General features: G+C 45.8%; 1 protein-coding gene across 1 annotated transcript in view; it reads right to left on the reverse strand.

Annotated features, from left to right (window-relative positions):
* LOC121005009 (inositol 1,4,5-triphosphate receptor associated 2-like) overlaps positions 1–16,881 on the reverse strand; it is an 88,243-nt gene extending 71,362 nt beyond the window's left edge. The window contains exons 1-8 of the mRNA XM_040437502.1: positions 16,329–16,881; positions 9,347–9,457; positions 9,088–9,268; positions 8,812–8,888; positions 7,642–7,723; positions 5,520–5,678; positions 250–367; positions 122–172 (exon numbers count right to left, since the gene is read on the reverse strand). Coding sequence (XP_040293436.1) covers positions 122–172; positions 250–367; positions 5,520–5,678; positions 7,642–7,723; positions 8,812–8,888; positions 9,088–9,268; positions 9,347–9,457; positions 16,329–16,881 — 1,332 coding nt within the window. The remainder of the gene's footprint in view (positions 1–121; positions 173–249; positions 368–5,519; positions 5,679–7,641; positions 7,724–8,811; positions 8,889–9,087; positions 9,269–9,346; positions 9,458–16,328) is intronic.
* Positions 16,882–19,155: the final 2,274 nt, after the last annotated feature.

Below are 19,155 nucleotides of genomic sequence, written 5' to 3' on the forward strand. Positions count from 1 at the left end.
ACTGACTGAACTTTCTTGCAAAATGGTGCCAGTTTCACTGAATGCACCCTAAACGCATCCGGAGCCAATCCGTCACGCTTGTGTGAAAGAGGCCTAACTGCCAAGCAAGTCTTGCACCCACCTCGTCCTGTAGAGAGCTGATCTTGTGGATTAGTGACAAATTCTCTTTTTCCTAAAAACAAAGCAAAAAATTTAAAAAAATAAATAAAAATTTATTACATTTTAACGGGCAAAATCAAACCTGATTACCATCTGTTTGTTCTGTGCGACCAGCTGGGACTTGGACTCCTCCAGTGCTGTCATATTTAATTTTAACTCCTCTATTTCACCTTTAAGGGTCCGCACTCTGGTGATGGACTGCTGAGCACTATAAGACACAGGAAGATGGAAAAAAATTACTGAAGAGAAACTTGGGTAAGGACAGAGGGGTGAGCTAAAGCAGTTGGTCCTCAGTGAAAAATCCGTAACAGCCCCCTCCCCACATCTACCATCTTCTCCTATGTGTCTGGGATAAGATCCCTTATAACTACACTTCAGGTTGAGGAGGACCATAAAAAAAAAAATACTAAAACCAGTGACTCACCGAATCCTATAGTCGGGGGTCCTATAACTAGACTGTGCAGCATGGCGAGGTGGTCTACTGTACAGCAGACAGTACTTACTGTGTATATGTAGCTACATGTATTAGAATAATGGCCACACATGACGGTGGTATTGGTTACTTTTCGGTCACCCCTTCATACTTACCTGCCCTTTATCTAACCCCCTCCCACCAATAAATCTCCAACCCAATGTTGTATACCCCATCAAACCTTAATAAAACTCGGACACCTGGCTGGATTAAATTGGCCACAGCAGCCGTTTATTAGCATAAATTGTATATCCATAAACCTGTTAGCAAAACATCAACATAATCATAGCAATGACAAATACTTCCGGGGGAGGTCCTTGAAGCCCTAAATAACTTGCCCACCAGCTCAGAAACACCACTGAATGGCCCCCTTTAATTGCACCACAATTGATCACCCACCATGGGAGTCCAGCCCTAACCGTGGAGCCCTCCCATCATCCTCACCTGCGAATATAACCAACTTCAAGGACCTTCCACCGCCACAAACGCACAGACTTGACCCCTTAATTCTGTGTGTCCCTCCACATTCCCAAAGATTCTCTATCCCCTCTTGTATGGCCAAACTCCACATATCCAGGCCTACTGCATTTAAATGCACTCCATCGGATCTCCAAAAAACCCTAACACCCTTCTCAAGCTCCATATGCCTTACCGCCACATTCTTGGCCATAAAGCCACCCATCGCCCAGTTAACTTTAACTCTGGCCCTATTCACAGCCTCCACCGATCTGGCACCCCTCCAAACCTTCCTCGGAACTATGTCCGACCATACCATCAATTTTGGGAACAAAGCCCACAAACTTAACATGTCGAACTTAATGTCCCTTACGAGTTCCTGAAATGGCCGCGCCGCCTAATCATTACCCCCCCCCCCCACATGCACCACTAACACATCAGGCGCCCTATCCTGCCTAACAAAACAAAGTACGTCACTCCATACCATGCCCCTATGACCCAACCACCTTACCAACGCCGCCGATCTAAACCTAGTTACTGACCGTCCGGCCGAACGGCTGCCCGGACAGCCCCCTAAGAGACATATGAATGTCCCAAGAGCCACTCTAGGATGGGTACTGCACCTGTAATGAAAAAACCGAAGCAAAGAACAACACTCAGTGCTGCCAACACCCGCAACCCCTCTAATGTCCCCCCCCCTCCCCAACTCCCTCAAACTACATTCAATTCAAGTGGATATAAGATCCAAAACGAAAGGATTTCCAACACGTTTTATAATCTCATCTCCCAACCCCCACCGAGCCGCCTCAGTCGCTGCCTCAATCCTGAACGAATGGCTTGAATACCCCGCTTGCCCCAACCCTAACCGATCTAAACTCTTCATAAAAAAAACGCTGTAAACTGAAATCAGGACAAAAAGGATCCATCAGCATGCACTAACAGCAGCAAAACCCCAACCTTTACCTCTGCCCCATAAATTGCACAGGGCACATTGCAGTCCGGAACACCGAACAACACTACTCTACGCCCTCTTCCTTCTACATCCGTCTTGGAACAGCGTATTATGAATTCCACCCAATCGTGGAACAAATCCATATCATCCCTAAGCAACCCTCCCACCTGACGGACAACCAACTCCCCAAGTGTAAGGCCCAAAAAATGCCAAAGAAAAAGCTAGCCTAAATAAAACAAACCTCCCAGGCTGAACTACAAACCCCTTTCAATTGTTCCGCTAACTCCAAAAGCATTGCAAAAGACACCGGCCTCCTACTATCCTCCCCCACCCTTTTAATGCCCGAATGACCAGAAATTACTTTTTCACCGACCAACCCTCCTACCTACAATGACCTACGAACAACAAAGGAACTTCCAAATCCTCGCTCCCAACATCCAACCTAATGCACCAATCCTCCCAATACTGCCACGCTTTTAAATAGGTTGCCCACGTACCAGGCACCAGTGATGCCTAAATGAGCCCTGCTACAGTCTCTCCAGTAGATCCCAGACAAGTCGGGCACTGCAGCTCAAATTCCTCCGCCTCCGGGGCCAGCTGCCGGTAACGCTCCCACTGTGAACGAGTGAGAGCATCAGCAACACAGTTATCGACCCCCGGCACATGCATCACCACCACCCAGGTATTGAGTGACAGACACTAATACCAGCCGCTGTAGCAGCCGTACTACTAAAGGTGATGAGGCCGACAATCCGTTTATTGCCTGAACCACTCCCAAATTATCACCGTGGAAACGAACCTTCCTATCCCGAAAAACCTCCCCCCACAACATAACCGCCACCACTATAGGAAAAAGTTCCAACAACGCTAATTTCTTCACCCAGCCCTTTTCAACCCAACTAACTGGCCATCCACCAGCACACCACTGACCCCCACAATAAACACCAAAACCGCAACCGCCCCATCCGAAAACAGCTGGAAATCAAAAACGAGTCCACCACCTCCCCCATGAATAGCGAGCAACCGTTATAACTCTCCAGAAAGGAGCTCCAAACTAGCAAGTCCGCCCGTAATTCCTTACCCAAACGAATGTAATGGTGTGGTGCAACTACCCCTGCCGTCGCCCTCGCTAACCTTCTTCTAAAAACCCTACCCATGGGCATAATCCTCGCTACTTCCCACTTCAAGTCTTCCAACTTATCTATAGGCAGTCTATATTCTATCCTAATCGTATCAATCACTATCCCCAAAAAACTCAATTCTGTGACTGGCCCCATTGTCTTTTCCGTTGCCAATGGAACCCCAAACAACGTACTCAAAGTGTGCAATAACAATGCAGAAATGCTCGAATCTGGGGGCCCAATACAAAGAAAATTGTCCAAGTAGTGAATGATGGATTCACAACCTGACATATTCGCCACCGCCCATTCTTAAAACGAGCTAAACGTCTCGAAATAGGCGAACGACAAGGAACAACCCATCGACAAACAACGATCTACAAAAAATCCCCTGTTCCAAACACCCCAACAAATGCAAACAATCCAGATGCACTGGCAATAACCGAAATGCCGCCTCAATATCAGCCTTTGCTCAAATGAGGTATAAACCACTGAACACAAGGCAGGGTCAATACAGTCATTGACCGACAAGCCCTTTGGAAAAGACAGGTGATGAAGTTGAAACCTATTCACCTCCTTTTTTGGGACCACCCCCAGTGGCGATACCTGCAAATTTGCTAGCGGCGGTTCAGAAAACGGGCCCGCCATCCTACCTAGCATGAACTCTGTTTCGTTTTTTTGCCACTACCTCCGGATGTTCCATAGCTGACCTCAAATTCCTTTTTAACAGCACTGCATCCCCTGGAACAAACTGTATTTTAACCCCATGAGAACCCCTACCGTAGCAACGCCGCAGCCCCTTTATTCGGGTATCTACGGGTATCAAGGAACGGCTCCATCCTTTCTAGACGGACCGGCGTCTCCCCTTTTGCTATTGATGTCGCCACCCCTTTGCCTTAAAGCATCGCGCCGCACCGTGGGATCCCCCACATATGGAGCATTCATGCTTAAATTTGCATTTTGTTCTGAATTTACAGCCCCTTTCGTTATACGAGAAACACAATCCCCTTGCGTACGCTGCCGCAATGTTGGATTGACCCCCACCTCCGGATTCCCATCGAAATGGCTGACCCGATCTAACTGGCGCAGTTACCTTCAACCACAAAGATACAGCCATGCTATCTATCCCCCTGAATACCTGATACGCTTCACCAATCGTGTCCAAATAGCAAAACAGCGCCGAACACTCAGGCGCCTTTTCCCTCATCAGACTAGCTAATATGGCAAACGCCTGTAACCAATATCTCTACTTTTCCTCATCCTCTTTCTTGCCATCTTCTCTCCTTGCCCTTTCCAGGTTAAACTTCTCCAACGGGAGCAAAGAAAAAATCTCCACATATTCCACTTTCCAAATTCGCTCCCTTACCTCCTGCTTTAAATGAGCCCCCAACGGGCCCTCAAAACAAACATATACCTCCCCTCTTGCTTTATCATCCAACCTCACCGTTTTTTCCTCTGCCGTGCCGCCCACCTTTGTACCAACGCCACATTACCCGTTATCCCTAACCAACCTCCCCCCACAACTTCGGACACTTCAGGGGCCCCCGCCAGACCCCATGACAGCAATGGGGATGCCCCCCCATACCTCACCCTGCTAATAAGCCTGCCAACCCCCCCCCCCCCCCCCCCATTAACTGCCCCAAGCCCCTACCTAAATCCATCTGGGGCCCCCTGCCACCCCCATTACCCATACCAGCCACTAACTGTGCTAAAGGTCCCCACGGTATCTCACCTGGCTGCTGTGACCCCATCAGCCGCAGATCCTGATTCCAGTTGTCCACTCCTCTGCGATGACCTTCCGGATCCTGTAGAAATGGATTCCAAACTGTCCCCCGGCTGGGCTCAAGCCAGGAACGATCGAGCTGTTCTCCATGAAAAGCTGAAAAGGGGCAGAGCTTCCCCTCTGCTGCTGCCTTGGTGAAAGCAGGCTGCTTGCACGCTTCCGTAGACCTCGCAGCAGCCCTGTGCCTCCTGATATCTTGGTCATGCTGGGGGGCACCTTCCTCCCCTGGATATGAGAAGGTGCCCGCCGTGCCTGGTCCCGCTCCCACACCTCCCCATCCCTAAACTCAAACTGGCCAATCCCTACCCCTCGGGCTCTCCCTAACCCAACTCCTCTAACCACACTGACCTATCCCTAGCCCCCGGGGTCTCTCTGAACCAAACCCCCGTCATGTGGGCCTCCCCTAAAGGCTCTGCCCCAAATTCCAGCCATTACCGAAAGGAAGGCAAGTGGTTCAGTAACCTGCATTGCCATGGCCTGAGAATTACACTAGGGACAAGGAGGCTGCAAGAAGTTAAACCAATGATGGCATAGTGAGGATTAGGGGGAAAAAGTCAAAACTGGCATATGGGATGTTACCTCTTCCAATGGTTGCGTAACGTTTCATTTTCCTCCAGGAGCCTATGGTTGGACTCTTCCTGCGCTTCGATGGCCGCCTTCAGTTTGCCATGCTGCTCCTTTAGCTTCTGGTTGTTATATTGAAGATCAGCAATGCAGGTGATTAGGTCAGAGGTGTCGCTGTGGGAAAATAGGGTCATGAGTCATGTCCCAAAGCAGGAGATCACCCCTCTTTATACACAGCTCAGTAACTCCGTATTAGACATGGCCTGCATTATACTCCAGAGCTTCTCACTATTCTGCTGGTGGATATTGGTTCAATAATGCAGGGGCAATTAGGGTACGACCAAGTTTCTGGATGCAATTTTGGAAGCCAAAGCCAGGAGTTAAAATAAAAAATAAAAATCTCTCCTTTATACTTTTTCTCCTTTTAGAATCCACTCCTAATTTTAGCTTTCAGAGCTGCATGCAGAAACCTGACTGACTATGTTGCTGTACCCTGTTTCCTAGATCAGACAACTGTGTAAAATACATGTAAAAATGACACTTTCAGAATGCAAGTCATCAAAGCAAGATCTGTGCAGACACTGAGCAGGTAAGTGGAAACAATCTATAAATGTACTAACAGATAGATACCAATAGACTGCTACACAGGAGAAAGAGCTGCAGGAGCATTTTACATAGTTCAGCTGAAAACCTCAAATAGGGAAGGAATAGATAATGTGTAGAATATCTGATTAGAGAGATGATCTACTGTGGATCAGTACGTTCCATTGATAACATATATACGAAGGGTGTAGTCAGGAAGGGGAACTTTGCAAGCTGCACTGTCTTCACCAATACTATTAGAAGCCTTATATAAAAGGTTATACCCGCTGTCAGGGCTATGCACATTACTATTCTGAAGTGTGCCGAGCCCCCTGCTGGACAGACTGTGTACTGCAAGATCACTCCAGCCATTGACTCCAGGCTTAGGTCTCTTGCGCACGGCGTGTGCTGGCCGGGCCCGTGCTGTGCACGGGCACCGACCGTGGGCCAGCCGCATGCGGATCGCGGACCCATTCACTTGAATGCAGTCCGTCCGTTCCACAAAAAAATAGAACATGTTCTATATTTTTGCGCAACGGAAACACGGAACGGAACACCACGGAAGCACTCCGTAGTGCTTCCGTTCCGTACCGCATCTCCGGATTTGCGGACCCATTCAAGTAAATGGGTCCGCATCCGTGATGCGAAATGCACATGGCTGGTGCCCTGTGTATTGCAGAACCGCCGTATGCAAGAGGCCTTATAGCGGTTACATACATGATAAATTGTAACAAACTCCTCTGTACGAGCAGGACAAGTTACAATCACTCTATATTCTTATAGTGTTAGGCTACTTTCACACTTGTGTAAATTTTCCAGTAGAGGATCTAAATACCAGAGAAAAACGCTTCAGTTTTGTCCGAATTCACTATCAATCGGAACAAAACTGAACAGAACGGATGTGGTTTTCTGTCCGGCATGGGATGCTGAGCAAAACGGACACACAATGGTGTCGGATCCATTTTCTTGGACACAATATCAAACGGATCTGTTCCCCATTGACTTACAACGGTTTTACTGCCGGATCCATCATGGCTATTTTCAAAGATAATACAATCAGATCCGTTCATAACTGACGCCGATATTTGTAATATCAGAAATGGATGCGTTTTTTGCTGATCCCTGCTAAAACGCAACTGTGAAATGTTGGCAACAGAATTTACAGGGGTTTTCCAGCCGTTACCAAGAGATGGCCTGTCCCCAGGATTGGCCATCACTAGTTGATGTTGGGGGTCTGACAACCTGCATCCCTGCCGATCAGCTGTTCATCATCCTGTCAACCTTATAGTGGAGGGAGCTCATTACTACAGCATTGCTCTCATTGACTCCAATAGGAGCAGCGCATTAGTAACAAGCACCTTCCACTACAAGGTTGGCAGAGCTGTGTAGTCTTTACGCTGATTTACGGTGCCAGGGCTACACCTGATCGGCAGGGGTGCAGGGTGTTCCTTCCACATATTTGATAGTGTGATCCCTTATGTGGTGCCTGCAAGGGCAGTAAATCCTGTTCTATGATATATACTGCACCGATATAAGAGATATTACTGCCACTCACAGATCTCCTCTGGATACATCGCCTCCGAAAGCCTCCAGACTTCCACAGGTTACATTCATAGTGGTGCCAGAAATTCTTCGCACTAAACACAAGGAAAGCACAACGGGACAGATTTGCTGATAGGGTTTAATATTTATAACCGGTCACCATGAAATGTAGTGCAATTGGCAGTCACCAGGTTATAGAGCAGGAGGAGCTGGGAAGATTGATATATAATTTTGCAGGAAAAGATTCAGTAAAACCTGCATTTTATACATTAATATCTCTGCTCTCTCTGAGCTCAGTTGTACACGGGGGTCATGTTATCAGTGACCGACAGCTACCTGTGTATACACTCTTAGGGTCTATTCACACGTCCGTAGCGTATTGCGGATCCATTGTGGACAAGAATAGGACCGGTTACATTTTTTTTTTTCGGGAGCCGCAGACCGGAAATGCAGATGCGGACAGCACAATGTGTGCTGTCCGCATCTTTTCCATCCCCATTGAGAATAAATGGGTCCGCACCCGTTCCGCAGAATTGCGGGACGGATGCGGACCCATTCTACGGACGTGTGAATGGACCCTTACAAAGAGAATGCTATCAATCACTTTATAAGTTGTAGGGACTTATCAACTTAGACCCCCACTGATCTCTACAACGAGGGGAGAGAAGCACACGCATATCACGCCCGCTCCTCTCGCTACATGAAATGGGAGCAAGATGGGCCCCTAGAGTTTCTATTGAGTTGGTCTTACTTCCTATGAGGCAGTGAGGAGAGAGAGCGCGATATCCCCCTGTTCTAGAGATCAGTGGCTGGTGATGTAGGGTAGTGCAGTACCAGGTATGACCAGGTGTGGCGATGTAGGGTAGTACAGTGCACTACAGTGTATGACCAGGTGTGTGATGTAGGGTAGTGCAGTACCAGGTACGACCAGGTGTGGTGATTGAGAGCAGTGGAGCTTATTCTAGAGAAGGATGAGACCATACAGGTGCAATCAGAACTAGATGTTTACAGGACAGAAGGGGCAATTTTCCTGGGGCCTCCTCCATTGAGTTTTGAATCCATCATAAAGATGGGATCCACCATGTAATAAGCAGGGTATGTAAGTGGTTTTATTTGTTCCTCAATACACAATGGCCACTATGTATGTAAAAATGATGATTCTCTTGGAACAATAGTTTCTTACCTGCAATAAGACCCTCTCGTAGTTTTATCAAAGAATCTTCTGCAGCCAGGATGGACTCTTTGGTTTTGTTTTCTGTCCTATATGAACTAAAAAAAATAATTATATTATATATATATATATATATATATATATATATATATATATATATATATATAGGGGAATTGGTGCTTAGCTCGCCCAATAACCTCTGACTTCTAGTCTGTTTCTAGTATAACAGAGTAACCCCATGAGGTAAGAAGAAAGAGCAATCAAGCATACCCCCTTCAAGTTGCTCACCCATTGTTTCTGCAGTCATCCACCCATTCCCTCATGATGGCGTGATAGGTGTCAAGGTCCATGGAGATGTCCCTCTTTTCAGGGTCCAACATGTTACACAGCTCACTTAGGCCGCTATCTTCAGAGCCACGACTAGTTGTGTGCCGCAAGTAATCCACAATCTTGGACACTGCCACTTTACCTGTCGTAGAAAATGAGCAAAATTGGCACAAGCAACAAATTCGTCAGTCCATAATTTCAATAACCCTCAACTCCCCACCTCTGTGCTCTGTATCACATGCGTAGAAGATACTGTCCAATAAGTCTTCCTCACAGATCAGGCTGACCTCAGCAGCGGGCTCCGGCTTGTTCTCCATCATAAGCCTGAGACCTACAATCGGATTATATGGAAGTATGAATTTATTCCATGAGTTTGTCACAGCTCCCATTACTCACATCACTGAATATAATATATAATATAATTACATTGTAATCAGACATGAGATCCACACACCTTATACTACAGTAACAGCTATTCCATCTATTACTGCTGACAACCAGCCTCTATATCATGTCTGAGAGGTTGTCACAGCCCCGCCTCCTGTTACTGACATCACTGAATATAATCGTAATATAATTACATTGCGATCCGAGGTGATCAGACATGAGATCCACATACCTTATACAACAGTAACAGCTATTCCATCTACAGTTGCAAGAAAAAGTATGTGAACCCTTTGGAATGATATGGATTTCTTCACAAATTGGTTATAAAATGTGATCTGATCTTCATCTAAGTCACAACAATAGACAATCACAGTCTGCTTAAACTAATAACACACAAAGAATTAAATGTTACCATGTTTTTATTGAACACACCATGTAAACATTCACAGTGCAGGTGGAAAAAGTATGTGAACCCCTAGACTAATGACATCTCCAAGAGCTAATTGGAGTGAGGTGTCAGCCAATTGATGTCCAATCAATGAGATGAGATTGGAGGGGTTTATTACAGCTGCCCTATAAAAAAAAAAAAAAAAAAAAAACACATACACCAGTTCTGGGTTTGCTTTTCACAAGAAGCATTGCCTGATGTGAATGATGCCTCACACAAAAGAGCTTTCAGAAGACCTAGGATTAAGAATTGTTGACTTGCATAAAGCTGGAAAGGGTTATAAAAGTATCTCCAAAAGCCTTGCTGTTCATCAGTCCATGGTATGACAAATTGTCTATAAATGGAGAAAGTTCAGCACTGCTGCTACTCTCCCTAGGAGGGGCCATCCTGTAAAGAGGACTGCAAGAGCACAGCGCAGACTGCTCAATGAGGTGAAGAATCCTAGAGTGTCAGCTAAAGACTTACAAAAGTCTCTGACATTTGCTAACATCCCTGTTAGCGAATCTACGATAAATAAAAACACTAAACAAGAATGGATTTCATCGGAGGATACCACAGAGGAAGCCACTGCTGTCCAAAAACAACATTGCTGCACGTTTAGTTTGCACAAGAGCACCTGGATGTTCCACAGCAGTACTGGCAAAATATTCTGTGGAAAGATGAAACTAAAGTGGAGTTGTTTGGAAGAAACACACAACACTATGTGTGGAGAAAAAGAGGCACAGCACACCAACATCAAAACCTCATCCCAACTGTGAAGTATGGTGGTGGGGGCATCATGGATTGGGGCTGCTTTGCAGTGTCAGGGCCTGGACGGATTGCCATCATCGAAGGAAAAATGAATTCACAAGTTTATCAAGACATTTTGCAGGAGAACTTAAAGGGGTATTCTCATCTCGCTATTTGAGCTTCCCCTGCAGCAGCTCTGCATTTCACTTCCTGCTTTCCAAGCTTCTCAAACTGCCTAAGCCCGCCCAGCCTAAGTGAAGGCCAGCCACGCCTCCTTATGACATCACTCAGAGCTCAGTCCTTGCGTGCTGTTCATGAGGAATGTATGACTCATCACTCTGGCAGCCTGCCGTCTATGTGAAGCAGCTTCTGCTGTTCAATCCTCACTCTCAGAGCAATGCTAATGCACCATGAAGGAAGTGCCCTAGACAAGTGCAGCCCCCAATATGCCTTCATCAGCCACCCCCAGTGCCTTCAATACACCTTCAATACCCCCGCCCGCCCCCGCAACAAGCCTCCCCACCCCCCACCGAGCAGCAGCTCCGATCCTCTCCCTATCTGATGCGGCATGAATGTTCTAATGCACATGCGTGGGTGCCGGCGTGCGCGCTCCTGAGCAACAGACCGGCTGCCTGGGTGAAACAAAGGTCCTCTCTGCGCAGTCGCGGCTCAGAGATGTGGCAGAGGAGCGGGCCGTATACTTTGGATACAGGATGCAACTGTGGCACTACATAAACAGAATAATTAGAACATGGGTGAGTTTTTTTTTTATAACATTAAATTAGAAAAATGACGGAGGGCATCAGTTAGATCATATGAGATATGATCTTAAAGATGAGAATACCCCTTTAAAGCCATCTGTCCCCCAGAAGATGGGTGTTGCAACAGGACAACGACCCAAAGCATAGAAGCAAATCAACAACAGAATGGCTTAAACAGAAGAAAATACGCCTTCTGGAGTGGCCCAGTCAGAGTCCTGACCTCAACCCGATTGAGATACTGTGGCATGACCTCAAGAAAGCGATTCACACCAGAAATCCTAAGAATATTGCTGAACTGAAACAGTTCTGTAAAGAGGAATGGTCAAGAATTACTCCTGACCGTTGTGCACGTCTGATCTGCAACTACAGGAAACGTTTGGTTGAAGTTATTGCTGCCAAAGTAGGTTCAACCAGTTATTAAATCTAAGGGTTCACATACTTTTTCCACCTGCACTGTGAATGTTTACATGGTGTGTTCAATAAAGACATGGTAAGTTCAATAAAAACATGGTAACATTTAATTCTTTGTGTGTAATTAGTTTAAGCAGACTGTGATCGTCTATTGTTGTGACTTAGATGAAGATCAAATCACATTTTATGACCAATTTGTGCAGAAATCCATATCATTCCAAAGGGTTCACATACTTTTTCTTGCAACTGTATTACTGCTGACAACCAGCCTCTATAGCATGTCTGAAAGGTATAATGTTGTGCAGCCATTTTCTTTTTTATAATCATGTTTGCTTCATGGATATGCACCTGTGATTCTGAAGGTTCTAGTCTAAATTTTCTTGTAGTATTAATTGGGCGAGTTCAGTGCTACCATCATCTACCTGGGGCTTCTGAGCAGAGTACGTTTGTAGCTGGTTCCTACACTGCTCTGAATATTGTAGGCTTAGGCAAGTCCAAGAGAGGCAGTATATTTAGTGTTAGGGACCCATCTGCGGAAGCTACCTTGATGCCTGGTAGATGGGCCCAACACACGTTTGATCAAATATGTGCGCTAAGAACTTCCATTGACTCATTTATAGTAGGTATTGTACCACTTTTATTTAGAATCCCCATTTCTTAGCTCTATTGTTTGAATGTATAATGGTGTGTAGCCAGTTTCTTTTTTATAATTATGTCTGAAAAGTTGTCAGAGCCCTACTACGTGTCTCTAGTAAAGCTACCCATAAACAAAAGGATTTTGATCGGCCACAATGCAGATAATCAGTTGTCCATGAGATCGTTGCTATAAAACGATCCTACCAGCAACATTACAGACAAAGCTGGGTGATCAAAGCAGTTAAAAAAAAACCCACTTGGGCTACTTTCACACTTATGTTGTCTTCTGGTATTGAGATCCGGCAGAGGAGCTCAATAACTGAAAAAAAACAAAAACGTTTCCGTTTAGTCCTCATGCATTCTGAATGGAAAGAGATCCGTTCAGGATGCATCAGGATGTCTTTAGTTCCATCAGCATTCCGTTTTCTGACCGGACACAAAACCACTGCAAGACATAAAAACGGAAAAAAAAACAATCCGGCACTGAAATCAATAGAAGTCAATGGTGACTGATCAGTTTAAAAAAATAAATTAAAAAAATTGGGTCACCCATTGACTTTCAATCTATTTAGTAACGGATCCTTCTCTGCTGAAACAACCTGACGGAATTAAAACCGTAAAACCGGATGTGAAAGAGGATCTGTCATGGGAGTAAAAAGTGCAAAGTAAATACATGTACTTACTGTTCTATGCTCCCTGAGTGAAGCGCTTTTATTATTTTCTGGTCAGAACCTGTTCCTGATATCTGACCCCCATAGTAATCGGCATGTTTTATAGAGTGTGGTCCTCCATCAGGGCGGCAACCACATCTTCATTCCTTGGGTGATGTCTACATACAGCACCACTCTGATGCTGTCCATTCCCAGCAGATAGCCTCAAAGTGACAAACAAGCTCAACAGCAGCTTCAGAAGAGCAATCAGTGGGATGGGAGGTCTAAGCCAGGAAGAAGTACAGCGGTGTCTTAAAAAGATTAAAAATAGACAAAATTGCCAGGACCAGGTGGCATACACCCCTGTATTCTAAGAGAATTAAGTAATGTCATAGCCAGACCCTTATTTCTTATATTTAAGGACTCTAACGACAGGGAGTGTTCCACTGGATTGGCGCATAGCAAATGTGGTGCCAATATTCAAAAAGGGTCCAAAAACAGCGCCCGGAAACTATAGGCTGGTAAGTTTAACATCTGTCGTGGGTAAACTGTTTGAAGGTTTTCTAAGACATGCTATCTTGGAGTGCCTCAATGAAAATAAGCAAATAACGCCATGAGCCAGCATGGCTTCATGAGGGATTGGTCATGTCAAACTAATCAATCAGTTTCTATGAGGAGGTAAGTTCTAGACTTGACAGCGGCGAAATCAATGGATGTCGTATATCTGGACTTCTCCAAAGCATTTGATACTGTACCGCATGAAAGTTTAGTATATAAAATGAGAATGCTTGGACTGGGAGAAAAAGTCTGTATGTGGGTAAGTAACGGAAACATAGAAACATAGAATGTGTCAGCAGATAAGAACCATTTGGCCCATCTAGTCTGCTCAACTGGCTCAGTGATAGAAAACAGAGGGTGGTTATTAATGGTACACACTTAGATTGGGTCACTGTCACTAGTGGGGTACCTCAGGGGTCAGTATTGGGCCCTATTCTCCTCAATATGCCGTATTTTTCCCCCTTTAAGATGCACCCCCCCCCCCCACAAGTGTGTGTGTGTGTGTGTGTGTGTGGGGGGGGGGGGAATGGCAATGCGTCTTATGGGGCGAATGCTGGCGTTTACACTGATACACCGCCGACCGCATGCTGCACAGAGCGGTCGGAGGTGTATCAGCAAGGAGGGGCTGGGGGCCGGCATCTAGTTTTGTAATGGCAGCGGGGCCCGGTGCATTCATGGTATTCTATTGCACCGGGCCCCGCTCACTGTACTAATCGTATCTAACTGCAGGCAATGTTTAACAATAGAATATCTATATTCCGGCAGCCTTTACTTACGTCCGTAGCAGGCAGGAGGCTGGGTGGGCGGGCGGGCACTGGCAGCGCAACTCACTACGTCACGCGCCTGCTCCGCCCACTTTATGAATGAAGCAGGCGGCGCGGGCACGTGACTAGTGAGTTACGCTGCCAGTGCCTGCCACCCACCCAGTCTCCTGCCTCCTAAGGACATAAGTACAGACTGCTGGATTGAAGATATTGTATAGTTAAACATTGCCTGCAGTTAGATACGATTAGTAAAACGCTCAGGTGAGAACCATGCCCATAGGGAATCATTGGTTTTTGCCTGTTGAGCATTTACAGAGCGTAGGAACACGCTGTAAAACGCTCAGGTGTGAACCCAGCCTGACATGGAAAAGGACCTAAGCTGTAGAAAACATTGTCAGGCAGCTGCTGCCAAGGCCAATAAGATAATGGGTTGTATCAAAAGGGGCATAGATGAGAACAGTTCTGCCACTTTACAAATCACTAGTCAGACCACACATGGAGTACTGTGTACAGTTTTGGGCTCCTGTGAACAAGGCAGACAGCAGAGCTGGAGAGGGTTCAGAGGAGGTCAACTAAAGTAATAACTGGAATGGGGCAACTACAGTACCCAGAAACATTATCAAAATTAGGGTTATTCACTTTAGAAAAAAGACGACTGAGGGGAGATCTAATAACTATGTATAAATATATCAGGGGTCAGTACAGAGATCTCTCTCATTATCTATTTATCCCCCTCGACTGACGAGGGGACATCCTCTGCGTCTGGAGGAAAGAAGGTTTGTACACAAACATAGAAGAGGATGCTTTACGGTAAGAGCAGCGAGACTATGGAACTCTCTGCCTGAGGAGGTGGTGATGGTAAGTTCACTAAAAGAGTTCAAGAGGGGCTTGGATGTATTTCTGGAGTGTAATAATATTACAGGCTATAGCTACTAGAGAGGGGTCGTTGATCCAGGGAGTTATTCTAATTGCCCGATTGGAGTCGGGAAGGAATTTTTTTCCCCTTAAAGGGCTTCCGTCACACCACTAAAGTCTTTTTTTTTTTTTTTTTGGCTACTTATAATCCCTATACTGCGATATATCAATACATAATGTTATTAATCATTTTGGTTCAGTAGTTAATAAAAAAAAACAGACTTTTATCATATGCAAATTACCTGTCTACCAGCAAGTAGGACGGCTACTTGCTGGTAGCAGCCGCATCCTCCTTGTTGATTGACAGGGCCAGCGAACGCGCTCGTTCTCTGGCTGGCCCTGTCTGCATTCAAAATCTGGCGGCTGCGCCGTACCTGTCTTCAGTCGGTGCAGGCGCACTGAAGGGGAGGACGCTCGCTCGGCCGCTCCTTCCTTAGTGCGCCTGCGCCGGGTGTAGGTGTGACGTGATCAACTTGCAGGATAACAGGCCGAAGTGGATGGACAAATGTCTTTTTCAGCCTTATAAACTATGTTACTATGACTGGTCTCCTGAAGCTGCTGGTCTCTGCTGAAGATTCCATCTGCTTGCAATGCCACTCTGTCCCAGAAGGAGATCTTCACCCAGCTTGGTCTCTTGAGAAGGATCTCACTAGGCTTCTGCATTCTTCTAAGGCTGACCACTGATGCTGTAGACATCACTTAGTTATGTGGTTGCTGCCCCATGGCAGACCACACTATTAGCATACAGCATGCCAAATACTATGGGGGGGGGGGGGCAGATCTCTGAGATGTTATGGACAATGAAGAGAAAAAAATAACAAAAAGGTGCTATATTCAGGGAACAAGTGACTGAGCACATGGACTTATTTTGCTTTTTTATAACCCAACAAGTCCTCTTTAACCTTCAGCTACTTTTGTGGGCCAGATTTTTTTCTCCCATTACCTGCGCTCTCACTCATCGACAGCCTCTTCACGACAGGAGATTTCAATGTAAAGTGATCAGATTTACGGTCAAAGTAAAAGCTGGGGACAGATGGGAGGAGTCGATCTTCCAGTATGATGCTTTTATACTCCGAGCTGGGGAGGACTGACTGAAACTTAAAGTGAGTGTCACGAGGTCCCACGAGGGGGGTTGAGCAGCTCTGTGACCCGCAGGTTGACCGCACCTTCTTGTTCTGATCCTTGGATACCAGGCTGGCACAGTCTGTCACTTGCTGCAGACTTGGAGACTGCACAGCTGGGGAGAACAAAGTGCCATTCCCAGGACTGGAGAAGCTGACCAGATCCTTGCTGGTGTTCCTCATGGCCCGATTCTTCAAAACCTCCTCCAAGTTTTTCTTCGTGTTGGACTGCGGGCTGTCAAAGTTCCGGGACTGGAACTTGGGGATCTGTAAAGATGGATTGGACTCCTGATCTCGCATTTCGATGGTTTTGATTTTCCGGCGGATGCTGTCCACCGGGTTATGGCGCTTGGTGGCCGAGCCAGACTCAGACATCTTTACTATGAATTTCCTACAGTTAAAAGAAAAAACCAGGACAGAGCCTTAAAATGCAACACCAGGTGGCACGTCTAATAACTTCTCCCCTAGATTCTGCCCAACTCGGGCCAGGTCTAATATCTTTAAGCCACCGAATAACACTTTCACAGAGCCATTTAATAGTTGCCATTACACCACTGGGCGCAGCCTTGATAGGACGTTCTACAGCCATCTTAGGCTACTTTCACACTGGCGTTTTGGCTTTCCGTTTGTGAGATCTGTTCAGGGCTCTCACAAGCGGCCCAAAACGGATCAGTTCAGCCCCAATGCATTCTGAATAGATAAGGATCCGTTCAGGATGCATCAGTCTGGCTCTGTTCAGCCTCCGCTTCGCTCTGGAGGTGGACACCAAAATGCTGCTTGCAGCGTTTTGGTGTCCGCCTGGCAATGCAGAGCCAAACGGATCCGTCCTGACTTACAATGTAAGTCAATGGGGACGGACTTTTATTAATTTTTTTTTTAGAGTAATGCAAACGGATCCGTTCTGAACGGATACAAACGTTTGCATTATTGGTGCGGATCAGTCTGTGCAGATACAAGACGGATCCGCACAGAACGCAGGTGTGAAAGTAGCCTTAATCTACTGTGATGACAATGTATGCCACTTAATAATTGACGGTTTCAGTCCTAAATGGCAAGTCCGCCTAATTATGCGTCATCCAGTCTTCCAAGCACCAGACAGAACGATGAAGCAGAATTACATTTTTGGGCTCTGGGCAGTACTCGGGGGACTGACACTGAGGATTTATAACGACCAAATTGTATGATCACTAAGAGGGATGTAGACATTCAGGGACATCTGCACTGCTTCAAAACGAGAACTCTACACCATTTTGCTTATGTACATGAAACCATACAATTTTACGTCTATTCTAGGGAAGATGGCGACACAGGATACAGCATAGCAACATTACATCTTGTTATAGCTGAAGCTCAAATCCTATACAACCTTGTGAGATTCAACCAGTGAAGTTATGGTCCGTATTAGCAGAATCCATAACGGAATTCTTAGATACCACCACAAGTTCACTCAACACTAGTCATCAGAAAATGACCTATTGTTTAAATCACATTTTTATTTTTTACATTCCTAAAACATTTTTGATGAGGTTATTTTTCATTTTCCATGTTATGTGTGACCCACATGATAGGGAATAACTATCAGATCGGTGGGGGTCCTACCTACATGACCCCCATGATCACAAGAACAGGGGCCCCATAACCCCATAACCAAAAAAGGACTGGAACACTGTACTCAGCGATCTCCAGAACACCCATAGAAATGAATGGAGCGGCTGCACACATTTAGAGGATCAGCAAGGGGTGTGCAGGGGGGTACAGGGCCCTGTTCTTGTGATTCGTGGGACCCCCACAGATCTTATAGTTATCCCCTGTCCACACTTGTACCTATTGAAATACCCTTTTAAACAAAAAACATAAAATACTGCAGTTTTCACAGCATACCTGATCTCCGTGGAGGATCCACTCCTGGTTTTGGCTCACAATGACTGATGGAAATCACTGACCAGAACACTGTGTGAATGAGGCCTTAAAAATACTAAACAGATCATAAACCAATATAGAGATTTGAGTTGTTCTAAGACACTTATTCCATTATATCTGAGCACTATGATGTTATACACACAGTCCAGAAGAATGCACATGTAATTGAACAGACCTGCAATCAGTGATGTTTTTTTCTGGAACTCTTTACTAGATCTGGAGGTTCAGTTGTTTCCCCTGTGAAGGGAATCAAACTCCCACCATCTGCATAATATAAAGCAGGTGTCTGCTCCACTCAGCAACTTATGTGCTCCTGATGTATCCCTCCCCCATCAGGAGAACTGCTCAGACACTGCCCCTTTGTGGACACTAGGCAGAACTGCAGCAACATTATATCAGAGGGCCAGGAAGCTTCAGACATCAGCAACTTTTTTTTTATTTTCTTTTTACTTTAATTCATACAAAAGATATCTTGACATTTTTGGGGAAATTTACTACATGTAACTGAAGGGGAAAAAAAAAAATGGTGACCCTAGCCAATCAGGTTTCGGATTTAACATTCAAAAGGATCTCTGATAAATGAGAGCAACAACTCTTGTCACCTTCCTTAGCACTATTTCTTTCACACGTCTGTGGTGACATCGGTGAGAAGATGGTCAGTGGTGCATTCGTGAAGGATCCATGCATGGTCAGTGTGTCAATTTATTGCCTATATACGCGTCTTCCGTA

Source organism: Bufo bufo, chromosome 1 (genome assembly GCF_905171765.1).
Source record: "Bufo bufo chromosome 1, aBufBuf1.1, whole genome shotgun sequence".
Lineage (NCBI taxonomy): Eukaryota > Metazoa > Chordata > Amphibia > Anura > Bufonidae > Bufo > Bufo bufo.